General features: G+C 51.3%; 1 protein-coding gene across 1 annotated transcript; it reads right to left on the bottom strand.

Annotated features, from left to right (window-relative positions):
- Positions 1 to 3319: 3319 nt before the first annotated feature.
- Ramp3 (receptor activity modifying protein 3) lies at positions 3320 to 19097 on the bottom strand. Its single transcript, XM_051164932.1, has 3 exons — positions 18978 to 19097; positions 5202 to 5334; positions 3320 to 3637 (listed from the first exon to the last, which is right to left on the bottom strand). Exons 1-3 carry the CDS (start codon positions 19030 to 19032, stop codon positions 3382 to 3384), a joined length of 444 nt encoding a protein of 147 aa, XP_051020889.1. The 5' UTR covers positions 19033 to 19097; the 3' UTR covers positions 3320 to 3381.
- Positions 19098 to 19305: the final 208 nt, after the last annotated feature.

Genomic DNA, 19305 nt, shown 5'->3' with positions numbered 1-19305 from the left:
CGGACCTGAGCCGCCCTGCAAGCCCTCACCACTGCCATGCCTGCTTCAACCAGGCAGCACCCTGAGACCCTGAGACCCAGAGAAGCTTCTCCAACAAACACATTTATCTCCACTCTGTGGTGGTCTTTGCGGCTGCTTCTATTGCTCTTGATGATGATGATGATGATGTTATTGCTGTCCTTGTTCTTTTGAGACAGGGTCTCACTGTATAGCTCTGTCTGTTCTGGAACTTGCTATGTAAACCAGGCTACCCTCAAAGTCACAAACATTGGAATGTCTCTATGCTAGGGTTAAAGGCGTATTCCACCAAGCCCCAGCACTTACTTCTATTTATTCCTCTTCCCAGGGTCTCCCATAGGTGGCTCCTCTGAGCACAGCTGGAAACTCTGACCATTCAATTCCAAGATAGAAGCCTCACTGTTGCTGAGAGAAAGGGGGGTGGGAGATTGGGTGATAGTGCCCAAAGGCTACAGAGAGGCCAGGGATGGCTGCTCTAGTCTCACACCTGTCTGGGAAGCTTTCAGGAACTTTGGCCTATGGGACCCAGGAGATAACTAAAGATGCCTTTTCCAGAAGAATGCAGTAGGGTTTCTTCAGTACAGTTCAAAGTATGTCCCAGGGGTGCTCAAATCAGGGGAGTCAAGGCAGACAGCAACGGAGCTGTGCCCTCATCAACCCTCCCAGAACATCATGTAAGAACAAGCCACCACATCTGTGGTAATTTGAATAGAACCAACCCCATAGACTCATGTGTTTGAATGTTTGGCCCATAACGAGTAGCACTATTAGAAGGTGTGACCTTGTTGCAGGAAATGTGTCACTTTAAGTGTGGCCTTTGAGGTCTCATATGCTCAAGCTACATCCAGTGTGGCCCTCAGTCCCTTCTGCTGCCTGCCGATCAAGGTGTAGAACCCCCAGCTCCTTCTCCAGCCTCCCAGAGTACATGTCTGCCTGGACTCTGCCAAGTTTCCTGTCATGACAATAATGGTTTACCTCTGAAAATGCAAGCCAGCCCCAATTAAATGTTTTCCTTTATAAGAGTTGGCCATGGTCCAAGCAGAAGAACTGGCCCATGAGGTCAGGAGAACAGGAGAGCTGTCCCTGCCCCTCCCCTGCTGCAGCACTTGGGAGAGCAGGCTCTGCACCTCACTTGGACAGCACAGAACAGCTGACCCTGAGGGTGGGAGCACGGGTGAGCTGGCCCTGAGGCTGTGAGCATGGGAGAGCTGGCACTGCCTCCTGTCTGCTGGGAGATGGTGTGGACAAGGGAGAGATGACCTTGTCCCTTTCCTCATCCCTTGCCATCTACAGAAAGCAAGAGAGTTGGCTCTGGAGCCATGAGAGAACTAGCCACGTCCCTCACCAGCTGCGACATATGGGAGAGTGGGCCCTGTACCTCACCTGGGCAGCAGGGGAGAGCTGGCCTTGTTGCTGGTGAAGTTGTGAAAGCAGAAGAGCTGGCAGGCTGTCCATCTCAAATATCTCTCAGGCCCAGATCCAGAGCTTTGAATGGGCCCACCCCAACATCTACCCCATCAATGAATTGCTGGAGTGCACGAAGGGACCAGTCTTACAGATCCAAATCTCCATGACACAGGGCAACAACAGAATACCCAAGAGGAGTCTCTGTGAGGATAGAGTATTGATAAAGCAGCAGAAGCCAGAGGCCTCATTACCAGACTAACAGCTCGTTGCAATGAATATTTGCAAGCAAAGGAGAGTGGACAAAAGGGTTTACTGTGGGACACATTGTGACACACAAGATTTTTTTTTTTCTCTGTTGAGAAAGATGTTACAAGAGTGGAGAGTGGGTACGAGGGGAAGGGGAAATGAGTGGGATTGGTGTGTCTGATGTAAAATTCACAAAGAGCCAATAAATAGGTATTTTTTTTAAAGCTGCTGTAGTCATGGTATCTCTTTACAGTAATAGAAGCCCTAACTGAGACAACATCTAATGTTCTGTGTGCCCCCTGTGTATGGTACCTGCAGACATCTAACCAGTCTGGGATCCACAGGGTTATCCTGTTGGTAGATAGCGCCTTCTCTCGGGGGTGCTACTCGAGTGGCAGGAGGTGTGCCAGGAGCCAGAGCTGACTCACATTCACAGGGCAACCTTCCACACCCTGGCCTTCTTCAAAAACATGAAATGGTGCCAGCTCTTGTCCCTTGCTGTCCTCCCAGCATAGGCTCAACCAGCCACCCAAACCTGCAACCTCATGGTATCCACAGGGGGGGCCGTTTCTAGGGCCAGGACCTGGGTAAAGTTGGGAAACAGGGCCTCCAAGGCACAGGAACTTTGGGGTCTTCCAAGCCCCGATTCTAGCGAGAGGACACAGAGGTCAGCGGCCTACACCCAGTGATGCAGGTCCTCTAGCTGGGACACAGATAAAGCCTGAAATGGCACAGCACGACCTACTGACCAGCATCTGGCTGGCCATATCTGCCCAGGTCCTCTGTCCCCCAAAACCCACAGGCAGGGCCTCTGGATAAAACTTGAACAGAGAAGAGGAGAGAGGGTGTTCAAGCGGAACATCAGGACCCTCTCCTGTGGGGCTAAGTCCCCTATGACGTCACTCCAAGCACCTGAGAGGCCCACCAACTAACCTCAAATACCCTGAAATAAAACAAGAAATACCAGACGTAGGGAGACTCTTTAATGAAAAGGAACAGACATCAGCAGACAGAACAGAACCCTTGAGGACACGCTACTCAACGTGTCTTACTCCCAGGAATCCCTCTCAAGAAGGAAGTCCACGCCCCACCTGCAGGGTAGGTGCCTCTGGAGGGCTGACCAAGGCCCAGCTCCAGTCCACATTGAACACAGAACCGTGATGGATCAGACAGAAGACAGGTAGATCTGTAGGTCACGTGTGGCTCCTAATGACTCCACTCCTCAGTCTCCAGGTTATCCTTCATGTCCAACAGAGGGTGTGTACTCAGTCTCCCGGACTGAAGGGCTCAGGATCCCACATCTTCCAGATCCTTTGCCTACCCTCTCTGATCAAGTGTAGTAGTGAGTCAGAGGTCAGGGCTAGAAATGCGTCAGGACCTGGCCTGGGGTTGGGCCTGAAACAGCTGGAGACTAGGGAGCCTAGCCTGGGGAGTGTGGGGCTCGGCAACAGATGATTTCCGTGCCTGGTACACAGTTATGAGCTTTGGTGCTTTCTCCCCCCCCGCCAAAAAAAGTGAAGCACTTGTATTGGCAGACTGAGCCCCACCAGGCAGCAGGCTAAACAGCAAGGGCGGCATCAGCCTGGGCAGAAGGACTCTGTCGAGACCAGGTAAGGTGTGGCCAAAGCAGACCAGACAGAGGCAGCTCTCAAAAGCCCCAAGGCAGCATCCTTCCAGTTTGCCAGGCATGGCCTTCCATCCGGCAGACCCTCACAGGAGCTGGTCGGTGCGCTTGCTGCACCACACCACCAGGCCAGCCATAGCCACGGTCAGCAAGACCGGCACCGCAATAAGCGGGAAAAGCACTTCATCCGGGGGATCTTCCCAGTGGGTCCTGTCCACAGTGCAGTTGGAGAAGAACTGCCTGTGGATGCCAGTGATGAAGTTCTGGGCCAGTGGGTTGGGCCAGAAGCAGCCCACGAAGTTGGTCTCTACCTCCGTGCAATTAGTGAAGTGTTCGTAGTACCTGCAGAGGTAGGAGGCGGGGCTGCAGCTCTCCCAACACCCCTCATACCTGCCCCACCCCAGGACCCAAACAGACAGGCAGGGAACCGGCTGGTCTGAGTCCCATTTGGCCACCTACCGAAACTGTGGCCTTAGAAGTCACTTCCGACTGGGTCGTCTGCAGCCGTGGCCTTTTCCCACATCTGTGACCCTCACCTGCTCCCTTGAAGCTATACGCCCCTAGGGCCCGCAATGTCTGCTCAGCCGCGAACCTCCCCAACACCATATATGTTTCCCTGTCTGGGGCCCACAGCCACATGATTAGGGCATCCTGAGAAAAGAGTCTGCCTGAGGTCAGGGCCAGCTTCCTCCCAATCAAATCAATCTGCTCTCACATGCCAGGTAGACCTATGAGCTCCTGCCTGTCCGCTCCTGCAGAGTTGCCCCTCTACCCCCTCTGACGGGATGCAATGAGCTAACCTGGGACAGGCTCCCTGAGAACGTCCTGAGATTGACCTCATCTGCCCTACCAGACTCTCGTTGGTTCTATAGGCTAGCCAGGGGCTACAACTACCAGGCTCCAGAACTCAGCCTGATGTGTGAGGATTTCCATGGAGCCCACCCCCCCCAGTCCAGGATGCAGTGAGCAGCCCTCAAAGGGGGTGACCTCCCTGCTAGTGGAGTCTTTCAGGCCAAGGTCACCTAAGAGGTACTGGAGGAAACTGAGAGGACGGATGTCTGCCCAAGGCTAGCAGCTCTGCCCAGGACAGCACTTTCCCAGGCCTGTTCTGATGAAGGATAAACACAGGAGAAAGAGGATCCTGACCCAGTCTCCCGTGGGGCCAGGCCAGGGGCCCACCTCCTCCTTCCTGTGCCGGTCCAGGAAGGAGTGAGGGGCCTGCCCAGTAACAGGAAGGAGCTACTTCCAAAAAAGCAGCTTCAAAAAAAAAAAAAAAATGTCATTGCACTCGGAACTGCCTGAAGCATCAGAATAAGGATGACCAATGGGAGAGGCAGACTACCAGGGTCCCAAGTCCTCCGCGTCCACTCCTCCTGGGCAGGATCCTGACTCATCGTAGGCTGGTTCTCAAAGCCTCCCAGGTAATCTTTATGAGGAAGACCCACAAGCAAGGAGGCCCAGAGTCCTTGTCCAGACTCAGAGGCCCCTGGGCTTCCATTTTGACACAGCCCTGGAGATACCCAAGTTCTCAGGGCATCTGGAACAAGGAGTCATAAAGACCCCAAAAACAGCCTTTTGCCTCAAAAGGCCCCCTCATCTCTAAGTGTATTGCGAACCACGTGCTGTTCACTCCATGTTCCCAAGCCTTTCCACTGACATGCCCAGAGATACCGCCCACAACCATCCTCACAGCTCCACGTGGCTAAGCCAGGCAGACCCCAAAAGCTCTGGCAGGCCAGGGCAGTATGTAGGCAGAGCTAGGTGGGAATGGTGAGAGGTCTGTGGGTGAGGACCATGTGCCCAGGACCATGAGCAGAAGTATGGGAGGGGCGAAGGGACAGGGCTAGGCAGAGGGCAAGCAGCCCCGTAGCTGGCTCCCACGATTAGCGATTAGCGAGGCACTCACACGATGAACTCCGACAGGTTGCACCACTTCCAGACCTCAATCTTCTGCATCATGTCAGCGAAGGCTTTCCCGCAGCGGGGCAACCTCTCCAGCATTCCTGTCTCATTGCAGCCACACACTTGGGCACACTCACCTAGAAGGGGCAACAGTGAGAAAAGGGATATCCAGGGAACACTGACAAGCAGCACAGCCCCCCCTGCTGATGTAAGCACAGCCCCGCCCCCCGATGATGTAAGCACGGCCACCCTACCCCACCACACCCCCACCCCACTTCCCCACCCCCACTAACATAAGCACAGCCCCCACCCCCCCACCCCCGATGTTAGCACAGCCCTTCCTTGACCCTGACACAAGAAGAAAGCCATGGAGCAGCCCTGGGCCAGAATCCTCAGGAATGGGCAGAGGTCCTGGGCATATCCAGGAGCCCCCAACTCAACACAGCGGCTCAGGATGTCTACATCAGTCCTGAGGAAGGCTCTGTGCTGGTAGAGACCTCCCAGCCCTGTCATAACCTGCTTCAATTCTGGGAGGCCTGAGGCTAAGGCCCCGCAGGGACTCATGCTCCCAGCAATGAGAAAGTCCGTGGAACTCTCAGGCCTGACACTGCTTGTCACCCGGGATTTCACCACACTACCCCTCTACCTCACACCTTCGTTCTACACGCATGTTCCTAGTGGGAACCAGAAATGTCTTCTTCCCGCCATCTTGCTCTCCAGATGTCACTCCTGTCATGGCCATCCTACTTCCAGGCGGCACAACTGCTGCTTCTAAACTTCCTTCACTTAGGCTTTAGTTTGCTCCCATCATATAAGCAATGGAAACACATCTCTGCGTGGCTTAGTGGGTTGATGTACAGATTCCTGCTAATTGTATACTGGTGTGTACAATCCTGCTGTGTCTTGAACAGAGTAAGGGGAAAAGAATGTGGGCGGTTTATAGCCCTACTATATCTGTGTGTGTGTGTGTGTGTGTGTGTGTCCTTGCATGTCCATGTGTGTCCATTCGTGTCCGTGAGTGTCCAAGTTTGTGTGTGTGTGTGTGTGTATATCTGTGAATGTCTATGTGTATCCGTGTGTGTGTATATGTGTGTGTGTCCTTGCATGTCAGTGTATGTCTGTGTGTGTGTCCATTAGTGTCTTTGAGTGTCCATGTTTGTGTGTGTATGTCTGTGCATGTCTATGTGTATCTGTGCATGTATGTGTGTGTGTGTGTGTGTGTGTGTGTGTGTGTAGTTGTTGTTCGGAGGAGGTGTAGAGTCTAGCTGTCTACATCCTGGGGGGTGCAGTACGACCCAGTTCTCTGTGTCCTAGAAGCCCAGTGAAGGGCTAGAGGAAACAGGAGAGAAAATTCCTGCTTAGACTGAGAGAGACTTGGCTATTATTACCAATTTTCAGCTCAGCTTCAGTTTCCCCATCTCTAAAAAGGTAAACGTCCACAGGGCTCTCACAGCAGCCATGTTTACATCTTACTGCAAATGCTTGCTCACTTTCCTCATTTAGCAAAAACGTGTGGAATGAATGGCTGCATAGCATACTTTGAGGGCAGCCATACCTAGCAGGGTCCCACTTTCTCCACCTGCTAATTAAAACCGCCTGAAGGAAATAGTGGGTCCAGATCTAAACATGTTTTGGTGCAGCACCCCCACACACACACCGTCACCCCAGATTTCAGAAGGGAAGCCACAGCCCTCTGAATCCTCAAAGAGAAGCCCCAAGTTCACAGACAAGAGCCAGAGGTTCAGCCCATCCCACCTATGGCAGGAAGCCTGGGGATCTGGCTCAGGGCAGGCTCTGCCGCTCACCCTATGGATGGCCCTAAGGCCACACAATATTCTTCTAGGAACAGATGAGTGAACGAGGGCAGAATCTGCGGAGTGAGCAGGGGTGAGGGCCTTATTGCCCACCTTGGCAGTCACCTGGTAAAGGGTCACACGCCTGCAGAGAGCAAAGCTGCACCCGCAGGGGAACGTGAAAAGGCAGTGCTGCCTGGAAGCCAGATAACAGGGCTCCCAGACACCTGGGACCTGGACACGCACGCTTAGGATGCCTTTTTCTTTTTGTGCCTGCCCACACCTAGATCTAAGAACCCAGGATGACCACACTGGGTGCCACTAGGGCTTATCACCAGTGGGGTGGGACAGAAAGGACCCAATGTGTGCACATTCACAGCTGCCTTCCCTTTCTGACACTGAGCAGTCAGAAGCCCTAGGGAGCTGTGAGGACAGAGGAGAGGGCTCACGAGCCTGGCTCTGCACTGGATCCCCACTACATGTGAGAGGTGGTGGACAGAGGATGAGCACATGTCCCCAGGACAGCCCCACCCCACCCCAGCCACAGGTACCAGTGCCCCATCTCTCCCAGAGGAGCAATCAAGACCTCTGGGGTTTGCCTCTGCCTGGTTTCTCGTACCTTCACACTTACACTTCACACCTGTTCACTTGCACACTGTGGGCATGGCTCATCTGAGAGCTCAAAACATGGCACCCAGGGCCTGGCCTCCGTCTGAGTCCCTGAGTTCTCTTTTACAGGGAACAGCCACATACTCAGTGTCCTGCTGTCCCTTAGCCACCAGTAGCACAGGACCCTGTCTGCCCCACCCCCACCCCCGTAAGCCTGTACCTAAAGATGAGGCCTGCTGTGACTGCAAAGCATTTTACTTTTAATTCTCTGTGTAGGGCTGTTTTGCCCACATGTACTGTTTCTGTGTCATGTGTGTGCAGTGCCCACAGAAGCAAGAAAAGAGTGTCCGAACATCTGGAACTAGAGGACAGATTGGGGGGCAGCATGCGGGTGCTGGGAACCAGATACAGGACCTCTGCAAGAGCAGCCAGTGCTCTCAAATGCTGAGCCGGCTCCCCAGCCCTGTCACTTGGAGGTTTAGCAAAAGACTCTGGACATATATGTAGAGAGCTGTGCTGGGCACTTAAAAGGGAAGGGGGAAAAGGAATTGGCTCCTGTCTTCAGGGGACCTGTCATCCAGGGTACAAGAAGGAAACACAGGCATCCTAGCTCTCAAAAGGAAGAAGTTGATGCCAGAGTGTAACAAAGGGCAAGGCTGACCACCAGGGGCTGTGAGGGCTGTGCAGGCAGACAACCACAGGCACAAGACCCATGCATGCTCTGGACTGTGGTGACAGGAGAGGGGACAGCCAGAGCTGCTTCTAAGCCACAGTAGGGCCTGGTGCAAAAGCTGAAAGCTTCAGGAACAGGTGGGCGCTGACAGGATTACCCAGGTTATTATGGGTTGTTCAGGTGGCAGGCAGGGCTTAGAGCAAGAAGAAGATAAGTTGGGGCATTCAACGCTCTATGGCATCGGTGAATAGCAGCCATGACTAGAAGGCAGGAAGATAACATCAGCCAGTGACGGGGCTGGTTATCTCTGGCCTCACAGAAGCCCCAGGGGGCCTGACACCCTACCTCTGACAGAGCCTGCCTAAAGTCATACAGCTTAGAGCAAGGAGGTATAAAGTCAAAGGCTGGATGGAGTGCAACACAGACCCACGCGTGGCCTTTGCCTTCAAAGGATCTGCCCAGCCCAGAAACAGCACGGGCAGACAAAGGCCAGGATGAGGAACAATGGGAGGTCTTCAGGAGACGAACACCCTGTCCCAGAAATCAAGAGGAGAGTGATCAAGGAAGACATGCAGCATCAAATTTGGGTCTCCATATACACACGCACATGTGCATGCACACATACACATGCTCACATACACACACACATGTGCACACATATGCTCACATACACACAAACATGCTCACATACACACACACATGCGCACACATATGCTCACATACACACAAACATGCTCACATACACACACACATGCACACGCACATACTCACATACACACGCATGCACAGAGAGAGAGACACACATGCTCACACACATACACATACATGTGCACACATGCTCACATACACACGCATGCTCACATATACACACATGTGCTCACACACACACATGCTCACACACACACATGCTCACATACACACACATGCTCACATACACACACACATGCTCACATACATACACACATGCTCACAGAGAGACAGAGAGAGAGAGAAACAGAGACAGAGAGAGAGAACACTGTTTAGGAAAACCTTTACATCTTGTGAGTTCAAGGCCAGCCTGGTCTATAAAGTGAGTCTCGGACAGCCAAGACTACGCAAAGAAACCCTATCTGGAAAAAGCCAAAAAACCAATTATAGAGGCTCTAACCAAGGCAACCTCAAGGAGGAAGGATCCTCCCTAGAACACCAGCTCCCAGTGTGGGCTACCTGCCACCCCCACCCCAGGAGGAACACATACATCTCATTCCCTGAACCACATGCTATAGAAACTCAGACCATTTGGGGCAATGAGTCGAGGAAGACAGAGGCTCCTTCCCTACCCAGCCCCTACTTCTACAGAGGCGATGGCCAAGCATGGCCAGCAAGTAATATTGGGTTCTTCACTGAGATTGCAGGTACGGAAGAGACACTGGGGGAAGAAAGCCAAGGAAGCCAGGAGCTGCAGTCCCCTTTGCCAATGTCTGCTCCTAGGCCAGAGAGGCCTCTCTGGTAGAATCAGGCCACTGTGACACCTCAGCATCCAGGAGAGTAACACTGAGGTCCCACCTAGGGGCAAAGGCATGCAGTTAAGGCACAGAAATTGCCACAGATCTGGCAGTGCAGATGGGTTACACTGTGGAACAGAGCAGAGGCCCATGCCAAAGGTGTCAAAAACAGCAGAGCTCCACTGATGAGCCATTAAGAGGAGGTCAGCCAAATGTGAGCTGGTGAGATGGCTCAGTCAGTAAAAGCACTTGCCCTCAAGCTCAACAGCATTATTCAGTTCCCAAATTCCACATGGTCGAGGGAGACAACTGACTTCTCTAAGTTGTCCTCTGAGCTCCACATGTGACTTTGGTGCACAAACATTCATGCAAGATAGATATAGATAGATAGATAGATAGATAGATAGATAGATAGATAGATAGATAATGATTATCATGATCATGGTGATGAAGAGAGAGAGATGACGATGACAGATAGTTAGATGAATGAATGTAAAGACCTTTAAAAAGAGGAGCACGGCCGGGTGTGGTGGCGCATGCCTTTAATCCCAGCACTTGGGAGGCAGAGGCAGGTGGATCGCTGTGAGTTCGAGGCCAGCCTGGTCTACAAAGTGAGTCTAGGACAGCCAAAGCTATCACAGAGAAACCTTGTCTCGAAAAACCAAAAAAAAAAAAAAAAAAAAAAAAAAAAGAGGAGCAACAGAGCCGGGCGTGGTGGCGCACACCTTTAATCCTAGCACTCGGGAGGCAGAGGCAGGTGGGTCGCTGTGAGTTCGAGGCCAGCCTGGTCTACAAAGTGAGTCCAGGATGGCCAAGGCTACACAGAGAAACCCTGTCTCGAAAAAGCAAAAAAAAAAAAAAAAAAAAAAAAAAAAGAGGAGCAACAAATGACATGACAAAAGAAGTGAAAATTTGATACAGAGGACAAGAAAGCCACCAAGAGAAGCACGCTCAGAATCCCACTCATCCTTGCAGGTCCCCAGCCACACCCACTCTAGAATTAGGGGAGCAGGTGTGAGGAAGATGGAAATGTTCTCTGACCCACTGGGGCCTTGCTAGCTCAGTGAGCTCAAACACTGCTTCAGACTGAGCACTGGCTGCCCCGTGGACCATCATGCTCGAGGCAGAATCCTAGAAAACCCAACTTAAAATAAAATGTCATTCATCCCTGGTGGCCAGCCTGGGACACTAGACAAGCTCTTGTCTCTGAATGAATGAATGAATGAATGAATGATCGAACAGCAAACTAGAAGAAAAATAAAAGAATTCAAATCACTAAATCAAGAATGAAAGAGAGGCCCAAGATGGCACACACCTGTAAAACCAGTACTCAAGAGACAGTGGCAGACAGAACTCTGAGAGTTCTGAGCCAGCCTGGTCTATGTAGCAAGTTGCAGGCCACCCAGGGCAGAGAAGATGGCTCAGCTGATAGAGTGTGTGGCATCCAAGCATGAGGACCTGAGTTTGGACCCTCAACAGTCACATAAAAACCTGGCGTGGGAAGCCTGGCACGATGGCACACGCCTTTAGTCTCAGCAGTTGGGAGACAAAGGCAAGCAGATCTCTATGAGTTCAAGGCTAGCCTTGTCTATATAGTGAGTTCCAGGACAGCCAGAGCTAGAGAGAGAGAGAGAGAGAGAGAGAGAGAGAGAGAGAGAGAGAGAGAGAGAGAGAGAGAGAGAGGGGCAGAGACACAGAGACAGAGACAGAGACAGAGACAGAGAGACAGAGACAGAGACAGAGACAGAGAGAGACAGAGACAGAGAGACAGAGACAGAGACAGAGACAGAGAGCACAAGATTGTGCACCTGTAACCCTAGCACTGCCTCTGAGAAAGGTGTGTTTGTAGATATTGCTGGCCAACCAGTCTAGTCAAATGGTGAGCTCTGGTTTCAGTGAGAGATCGTACCTCAAAAAGAAAAGGTAGAGCCGGGCGTGGTGGCACATGCTTTTAATCCCAGCATTTAGGAGTCAGAAGCAGGCAGATCGCTGTGAGTTTGAGGCCAGCCTGGTCTACAAAGTGAGTCCAGGGCAGCCTAGGCTACACAGAGAGACCCTGTCTCAAAAAAAAAAAAAAAAAAGACAAGGTAGAACACTAGAGAGATGGTTTAGTAGTTAAGAGCACTGGCTGTTCTTCCAGAGGACCTCGGTTCGATTCCCAGGACCCACATGATAGTTTACAACCCTCTGTAATTCCAGAACCACAAGTTCTATTTGATACTTTGCAACAAAAATGTATCTCCAAAGATAAAGAAGACCTTTAGCAACTATCCTGGTTGGGTTTGTTCATTTGTTTTGTCAACCTGACACAAGCCAATCACCTGGGAAGAAGAAACCACAGCTGAGAAAACGCCTCCATTAGATTGGCGTGCAGGCAAGTCTGTGGGGCATTTTCTTGATTGATGTGGGAGGGCTCAGGCCACTCTGGGTGATGGCATCCCTGGGGAGGTGGTCTTGCATTATATATGAAGTCAAAGTGGGTAAGCAAGTAAGCCAGTAAGCAGATCCCTCCATGGTCTCTGCCTCAGTTCCTGCCTCCAGATTCTTGCCTTGAGGTCTTGACCTGACTTCCTTTCATGCCACATAAACTCTTCCCTCCTTGTGTGCTTTTTGGCCATAGTGTTTTGTCACAGCAATAGACACCTAGGTAAGACACAATAAAGGGCTCAATTCAACAGCAGGATACAACAGTATGAAGTTTTATCTGTCTACCAACAGCATCAAAATACCCACACCAAAATACACATGCCAAAATATACACATCAAAATATGCATACCAAAATATACACATCATCAAAATATACACACTAAAACCAAAAAGGGACAAGAATATGAAGCTTTTCTCTTAATAATTTAAAGAAGAAGTTGATTTTTATAAAGATTTTATTTTACTTTTATTTATGGGCGTGTGTGTGTGTGTGTGTGTGTGTGTGTGTGTGTGTGTGTGTGTGTATGCATGAGCATATGCCACATGTGTCTAGGTACCCTCACAAGCCAAACAAAGGTCTCAGATCCTCTAGAACTTCATGGGTTCTGAGCTGCTCCATGCGGGCACTGGGACTGGAATTCAGGTCCTCTGGAGGAGCAGGAAATACTCTTAACTTTTAATATCTGAGCCATCTCTCTAGCTCCAGAAATAGATTTTGGGGGGAAAAAATCAAGAAAACTTAGAAAATTCTGATGTTTTTCATGGGTGTCTACTTACAAAATCTCCTTTAAGTCTTGGGCTGCGGGCAGTGGCAGCTCACGTCTTTAATCCCAGGGAGGCAGAGGCAGGTGGATCTCCTTGAGTTCAAGGCCAGCCTGACCTACAGAGCAAGTTCCAGGACAGCCAGGGCTACACAGAGAAACTTTGTCCTGAAAACCAAAGAAGGAAAGAATGAAAGAAAGAAGAGTTGATACCACTGGGCCCCAGTTTCCTATTCTCTGCTCCCACAGACTCCAGCTACTCCCAACAGTAAATCAGCCCTCCAGGGCCCTGAGGCTGCAGACTGGTCCCTCACACTGCTGACAGCTCTGTGCATCTCAGGATGCAGATGCCAAGCTCTGCTTTAGCACAGCTCTAGGCTCTGAAGTGCTCTGAAGGGGTTAATTCTGCTAGGTGTCCTAGTTTGATTATCCATTGGCTGCTGCTGAAATAAACGCCAAGGAAGAAATGGGGTTTTTTGGTTTGGGGGGTTTTGTTTTGTTTTGTTTGTTGTTTTGTTTTGAGACAGGGTTTCTCTGTATAGCCTTGGCTGTCCTGGACTTGTTTTGTAGACCAGGCTGGCCTCGAACTCACAGAGATCAGCCTGGATCTGCCTCCCTGAGTGCTGGGATTACAGGTGTGCGCCACTGCTCCAGAAACAGTTTATTTTAGCTCATAGGTTTATCATTAAGGGAAAACACGGCAAGAAGGAAGCTGGAGAGAGAAGCCATGGAGGGAAGCTGCTTTTGGCTCACTGCTCCTGGCTGCCTAAGCATGTTGTTCATACAACCTAAGGGTGGCACCACTCACACTGGACTACCCAACAATTAGCAATCAAGACAGGCCAGTCTGAAGGAAGCAATTCCTCAGTTGAGGTTCCTTCTTCCCGAGCGAGTCAGGTGACAACCAAGATCAACCATCACAGAAAGAAAACCTTTTGAAGGTGAGGCAAAAAAAAAAAAAAAAAGCCCTCCCTGATGTAAGCTGGGGCCACCATAATGAGCCCCCTCAAAAGAACGGGGGCTGAGGGCTCTCAGCCCAACCCTTCTTAGATAATTCTCTCTCTCAGGAGAACCACAGAACAGCTGAGTGAGCGGCACACTAAACACACTCAGGCCACAGTCCAGGCTGCTGCATGGGTGAGGTGAGGCCCCAAGAGGCCTTGTTTGTTAAAAAGCCCCCAAGGCGTCTTCTCCAATGTACACACCAGGCTGAGAAGGATCAAGAGACAATACATGTGAACTCAGATGTGCAGGCTGTTGCTCAGAGGCCTCACCAGGTGCCCACTCTCCTCTCACATACTCAGATTAGCAGTTAACCTCTGACAAGCTCCAGAAGATGCCCCATCTGCAGGTCGGTGGACCACAATCCAGGAGTAAGGCATAAAGCAGCAAGTGGGCTGGGGGGCGGGGGTGGGGTAGGGTGGAGCAACCACCTGCTGTTCACTTGATCGCTGAGCCTCAGTGTCTCTGGACCAGAGGCCTGTTCCCCTTTTCAACCCCTGACTCTTCACCTTCTTTGGTCAATTAAGCTCAAGAAAGCATCCTTCTTCTTGCGCCCTGCAGTTAAATGGCCGGGAGGCCAAGGTCTAGAAGTAAAGCTGCTTACCCAGGACCAAACACAGAGTGAGCATCTGAGCCAGGAGCATCTAAGGTGCCATTTGTCCTCTGCTCAGCTGTACCTGCCACGCCTGATGATGTGGAGGTAGGAACACAGCCCTGGTCCGCGCCTGGATAGGAGGACCTTAGGGACTGCATACAGGCACATGAGGGGGAAGACACACTATGCTCCTTTCTGTCTCAGGCCTCCTTGTTCCAAAAGCACCCTGCATTTCGTGGACAGGCTCTAAACATCCACTTGTCTTCGTTCCCAGATCTGGCTTTGTCAGGCCTTCCTGGGTTCCGCTCAGTACCCTAGCATAGGTCCTAACATTCCACCCAGCGTCTCAGTAGATGTCAGCCAGGCAAGTCCCTTACCAGCTACACACTCTGGTTACTCGCATCCCACTCTTGCCCTCCTAGACATGGACCTGAAACAGCCCCCTCAGCCTCCCCTGACAACCAGCTGCCAGACCATCAAGGCTCCTCCCCTTCCCCTCCCCCACCTCCTCCTTTCTCTTCTGCTCCTTGGTCCTCTTCTGTCCTTGGTTTTTTTGTTTGTTTGTTTGTTTGTCTGGTTGGTTGGTTGGTTTTGGTTTTGGTTTTTTGGGTGTGGTTTTTTTTGGGGGGGCGGGTTCAAGACAGAGTTTCTCTGTGTAGCCTTGGCTGTCCTGGATTCGCTTTGTAGACCAGGCTGGCCTCAAACTCACAGCGATCCACCTGCCTCTGACTCTAGAGTGCTGGGATTAAAGGCGTGTGCCACCACTACCCAGCTCTCTCCTTGTTTCTTTCCTTCACTTCATCTTGGAAGTCAGAATGAATCAAAGTCCTAGCCTAGGAGGCATATTTCCCTCCTCTCTCTCTCTCTCTCTCTCTCTCTCTCTCTCTCTCTCTCTCTCTCTCTCTCTCTCTCCTCTCTCTCTCTCTATCACACACACACACACACACACACACACACATCTGTTCAGAACAGGCTTGCTCAGCCCTTCCCCCGTGACTTTACCAACCTCAGCCAAGTGAACCCAACTACCTAAAAGGAAGGAGTGGGAAGTCTCTCACAATACACCTGTCTCCCAGCTCTGCCTTGAATCTCTGGGTGCCCCAGCTTTGCATATGTTTCAGCATTGTGATGATCCCCAGAAGTTTTACATACCTCATAAATTCCATGTGCCCTAGAAATTCCACACCACCAGAACCTCTCTGTGCCCTGTAATATCCACATGCTCCAGAATCTTCACATACCCCAAAATCTCCATGTGCCTCAGATATCCAAAAAAAATTCCAGTCTCTCCAAGTACCCCCAGAATTACTGTGAACCCTAGAATCTTTGCCTATTCCCAGAATCCTTTTCTATCCCTAAACCCTTCTGGGCCATGGCACAGCAAAAATCTGTCCCACACAGTTGTGAGGTGCCATCAAGGACTGCGTGTCACCCTCGGGCAGACCTGCTAACAGAAGTTCCCTGGCTGGAGTGTTGTGAAAATGCTCTAGACCCACCATTGACATGTACCTGTGGGTCACAGGCAGTCCCCTCCCAAGGGGACCCCCAGTCTGTTGCCATTTCAGGTGCATACAAAGCGTAAAGGGCTTCTGGCACCACCCTATAACCCACCCAAAGTGACAGCAATCGGATAAAGACACCAGACCCCTGGAACGCCATGAAGGAGGGTCACTGCTGCTCAAGCTATTGGATCCTTGTAAAATCCCCAGGGACTGAATCAGAGTGGAAATCCATCCTGAATGGTTCCTTTCCGAAACAAAGAACACTTGGGCCTGTGCATCTTTTGTCTCAGTGACTTCCAGATGCTAAGAAATGAATAAATAGCCGACCAGATGCATTTTCTAGAGAAAGGCCTTTTGTCACCAGTCATCTGGAAATGAAACCAGGCTCTCTCATCCTCTGTGGAAATGAACACAGCCAGACTGGAGCCCAAAGGCCAAGGTCAGCTGGCCTGCGGGGGCGGGTGAGAGGGGGCGGGGTGCTGGAGTTTCTGGGCAGTTCTGTCCCCTGTGCCTCTGCTTAGGGAGGGTCCCTCCCTACCCCTCCACCTCAATTTCCTTATCTGTAATGGGAGTGGAACAAATGAGACCTCCCAGGCAGCTCCAGTACTAAAACTGTTATGGCTGTGTTTAACAAACCACCTCCTTCGAGGCCTTAAGTCCCCAGCAGAGCTCACCACCTACGCGGCTCAAGATCAGTGTGACAGATGACCCAGTGACAGGGTACCATTACTGAAAGTCATAATAAAAGCTGTGGCACCGTGTTCACATTCGTGGACATACGTGCTCACACGCATGCACGCACACACACACACGCACATATGCACACGCATATGTGTGCACACACCCTTACACAGGTTTTGGGGATGCTCTCTCACGGTGCTGTGAAAGCATGTGTGCGAGACGCATCCTACACATCCTATGCTTTACGGTGAATCTTTTGTCCCCGCAGCACAGAGTGCCTGGCCTGAACTGGAACTGAATCAAGCCAATCAACACGGAAACATTCCACAGCTGCACCCATGCTGTAGTTAGGGAAACTGAGGCTAAAAGCCAGTAGCTGGACACCTGCCGGACTCCTCACTCCAGAACCCTGAGTAACATCAAAGGTTCCCTGTAGAGCACTTTAGAATTCCAAGGGAGCACCCCACCCAGGCCCAGACCATTCTTGCTTAGAAATGGTGGGCCTCCTCATGCTATTCTCTGCAATGACCAGACACCTCCCCACCCCCACTCTATACAGCCTAAAGACAATTCCAGAGGTGTCATCATTCCTACGAGCTAGGGAACACTGGCTGCTTCTCCCTTCCAGAGTGTAGCCAGAGGTCAGATCCCACCTTGGCCAGGCTGCATGTAACAGTGCACATGTTTCATCTCTGACTCTTGGTCTGGCCAGACCCACAGCAGCCAGGTGTATAAGAAGGCTGAACCTGGCCCCTGGGTGAGAAGGAGATAGGACAGGAAGGTGGCCCTTGGGGACAGGGTCCACGGGAGACCAGGGCTACTAATGAGGATTGCATGCGGCTTCTGTCTACACTGTTTCCCAGTTCCACACGGGAAGCAGTCAGGAGACACAGCGTCCTTCAAAATAAACTCAGGACCTTCCTGCCTCTAAAAACCAAAATCCCCACCAGAGGAGCCTTGCACTGGAGGCTCACTGAAATCCCGAAACTGGACATGGCCACAGTCCCAGTCCTTCACTATAAAGCTCTACCCTAGCCTAGGCACCCACTCTATACACAGAAACCTCTTCAAGGCGAGAGAACCAATTGTTAAGTCCATCCCATCTTTGTCCCAACTCCCAGACCACATCCCAAGTCATCAGCACCAAGGAAGAGACTGTAAAGTGGTCTGACTTCATCTTACAGCCAAGGAGGCTGAGCCAGAAGGGTAGGGAAAACATCCTAAGGTACCCGGGGACCGTGGCCCTGGAGGACAGACACGCCCACACCCTCCTGCCAACAGCACCCAGTTCTGGCCAGGCACTCGTCTTCCCCAGCAGCTCTAACACTTGGCAAGCTCTCTCACATCAAACCCTTACACAGGCACACATGCACACACATGCTCACACAGGCACACAGGCACATGTATACATGCCTGCACACAAGCATACACACATACATGTACATGTACCCTCTTCAGTAAGATACTTCATTTTTTTTCCTTTTTTAGTATTTCTTTTTTTTTTTTTTTCCTTTTCTTTTCTTTTTTTTCTTTCGGTTTTCCGATACAGGGTTTCTCTGTGTAGCCTTGGCTGTCTTGGACTCACTTTGTAGTAGACCAGGCTGGCCTCCAACTCACAGCAATCCACCTGCCTCTGCCTCCCAAGTGCTGGGATTAAAAGCATGTGCCACCACGCCCAGCTAGTATTTCCTTTTTTTTTAATAATATTTTTATTCTTTGCAATTTTATGTATGCATACAATGTATTTTAATCATATCCATCCCTACTTCCTGCCCCATCAAGCTTCCTTAGGCTCCCTTAATATGTCTTCCTTCCAGCTTTATGCCACCCACGCCCCTTTCAAAACAGGCTTACTATTTATTCCATTTCTATTTTGTGAGAGCAGTGTTTCTCCCTGAGCCCTCTTTTCTCACAGGAAAAGAATTAGGCATTCTAGGAGCCCACACCTGTGTGCCATGTGCACAGGGCAGGATGGGAGGCTCACCACCTCACGGGAGTGTCCCTAGGCTTCAGGACATTACAGTCCCGCAAGGGAACTACTGCGTCCCTTGCAGCCCAAGGCCCTTTGCCTTGGGGAGCCGTGAAGACCCTCCGCAAAACCTGCGGGCTGCGCTGGAATCAGTATGCATGCGTCCTTTCCAAACTCTGGTAAAAATGTGGGCGCAGCCTAAGCTCAGTGTGGAAAAAGTGAGAGTCCGTGTGGATCCCAAAGTCCCGAGGAGATGGAGTCCCCATGCCAGATGTCTCCTTACCACAAAGCAGCAGCAACAGGGGGAGAAGGTGCAGCGGCTGTGCTGGAGTTTCCATGGCCAGCTAGGATGCACCGGGCTTGCAACAACACACAGAGGTAGGAGGCTTGGGGCGGGGCCGGGGGCGGGGCCGGGGCGGGGCGGGGCCTAGGAGACGCCCATCCTAGGCCACGCCCCAACCCTCCCTTGACTGGGCTTAGCCTAGAATCCGCAGTATTTCTTAGAAGGTGCAGGTGGTTGCGGGGAGAGAGGGTGCGTGCGGGGCGCGTTTGGGTCTAGCCTGGAACAGAGTAAGAAAAAGTGAAGTCGGCCTGGGAGACTCAGTCCAAGT

This window comes from Acomys russatus, chromosome 22, assembly GCF_903995435.1.
Source record: "Acomys russatus chromosome 22, mAcoRus1.1, whole genome shotgun sequence".
NCBI lineage: Eukaryota > Metazoa > Chordata > Mammalia > Rodentia > Muridae > Acomys > Acomys russatus.
This window is presented reverse-complemented; position numbering and strand designations above follow the sequence as displayed.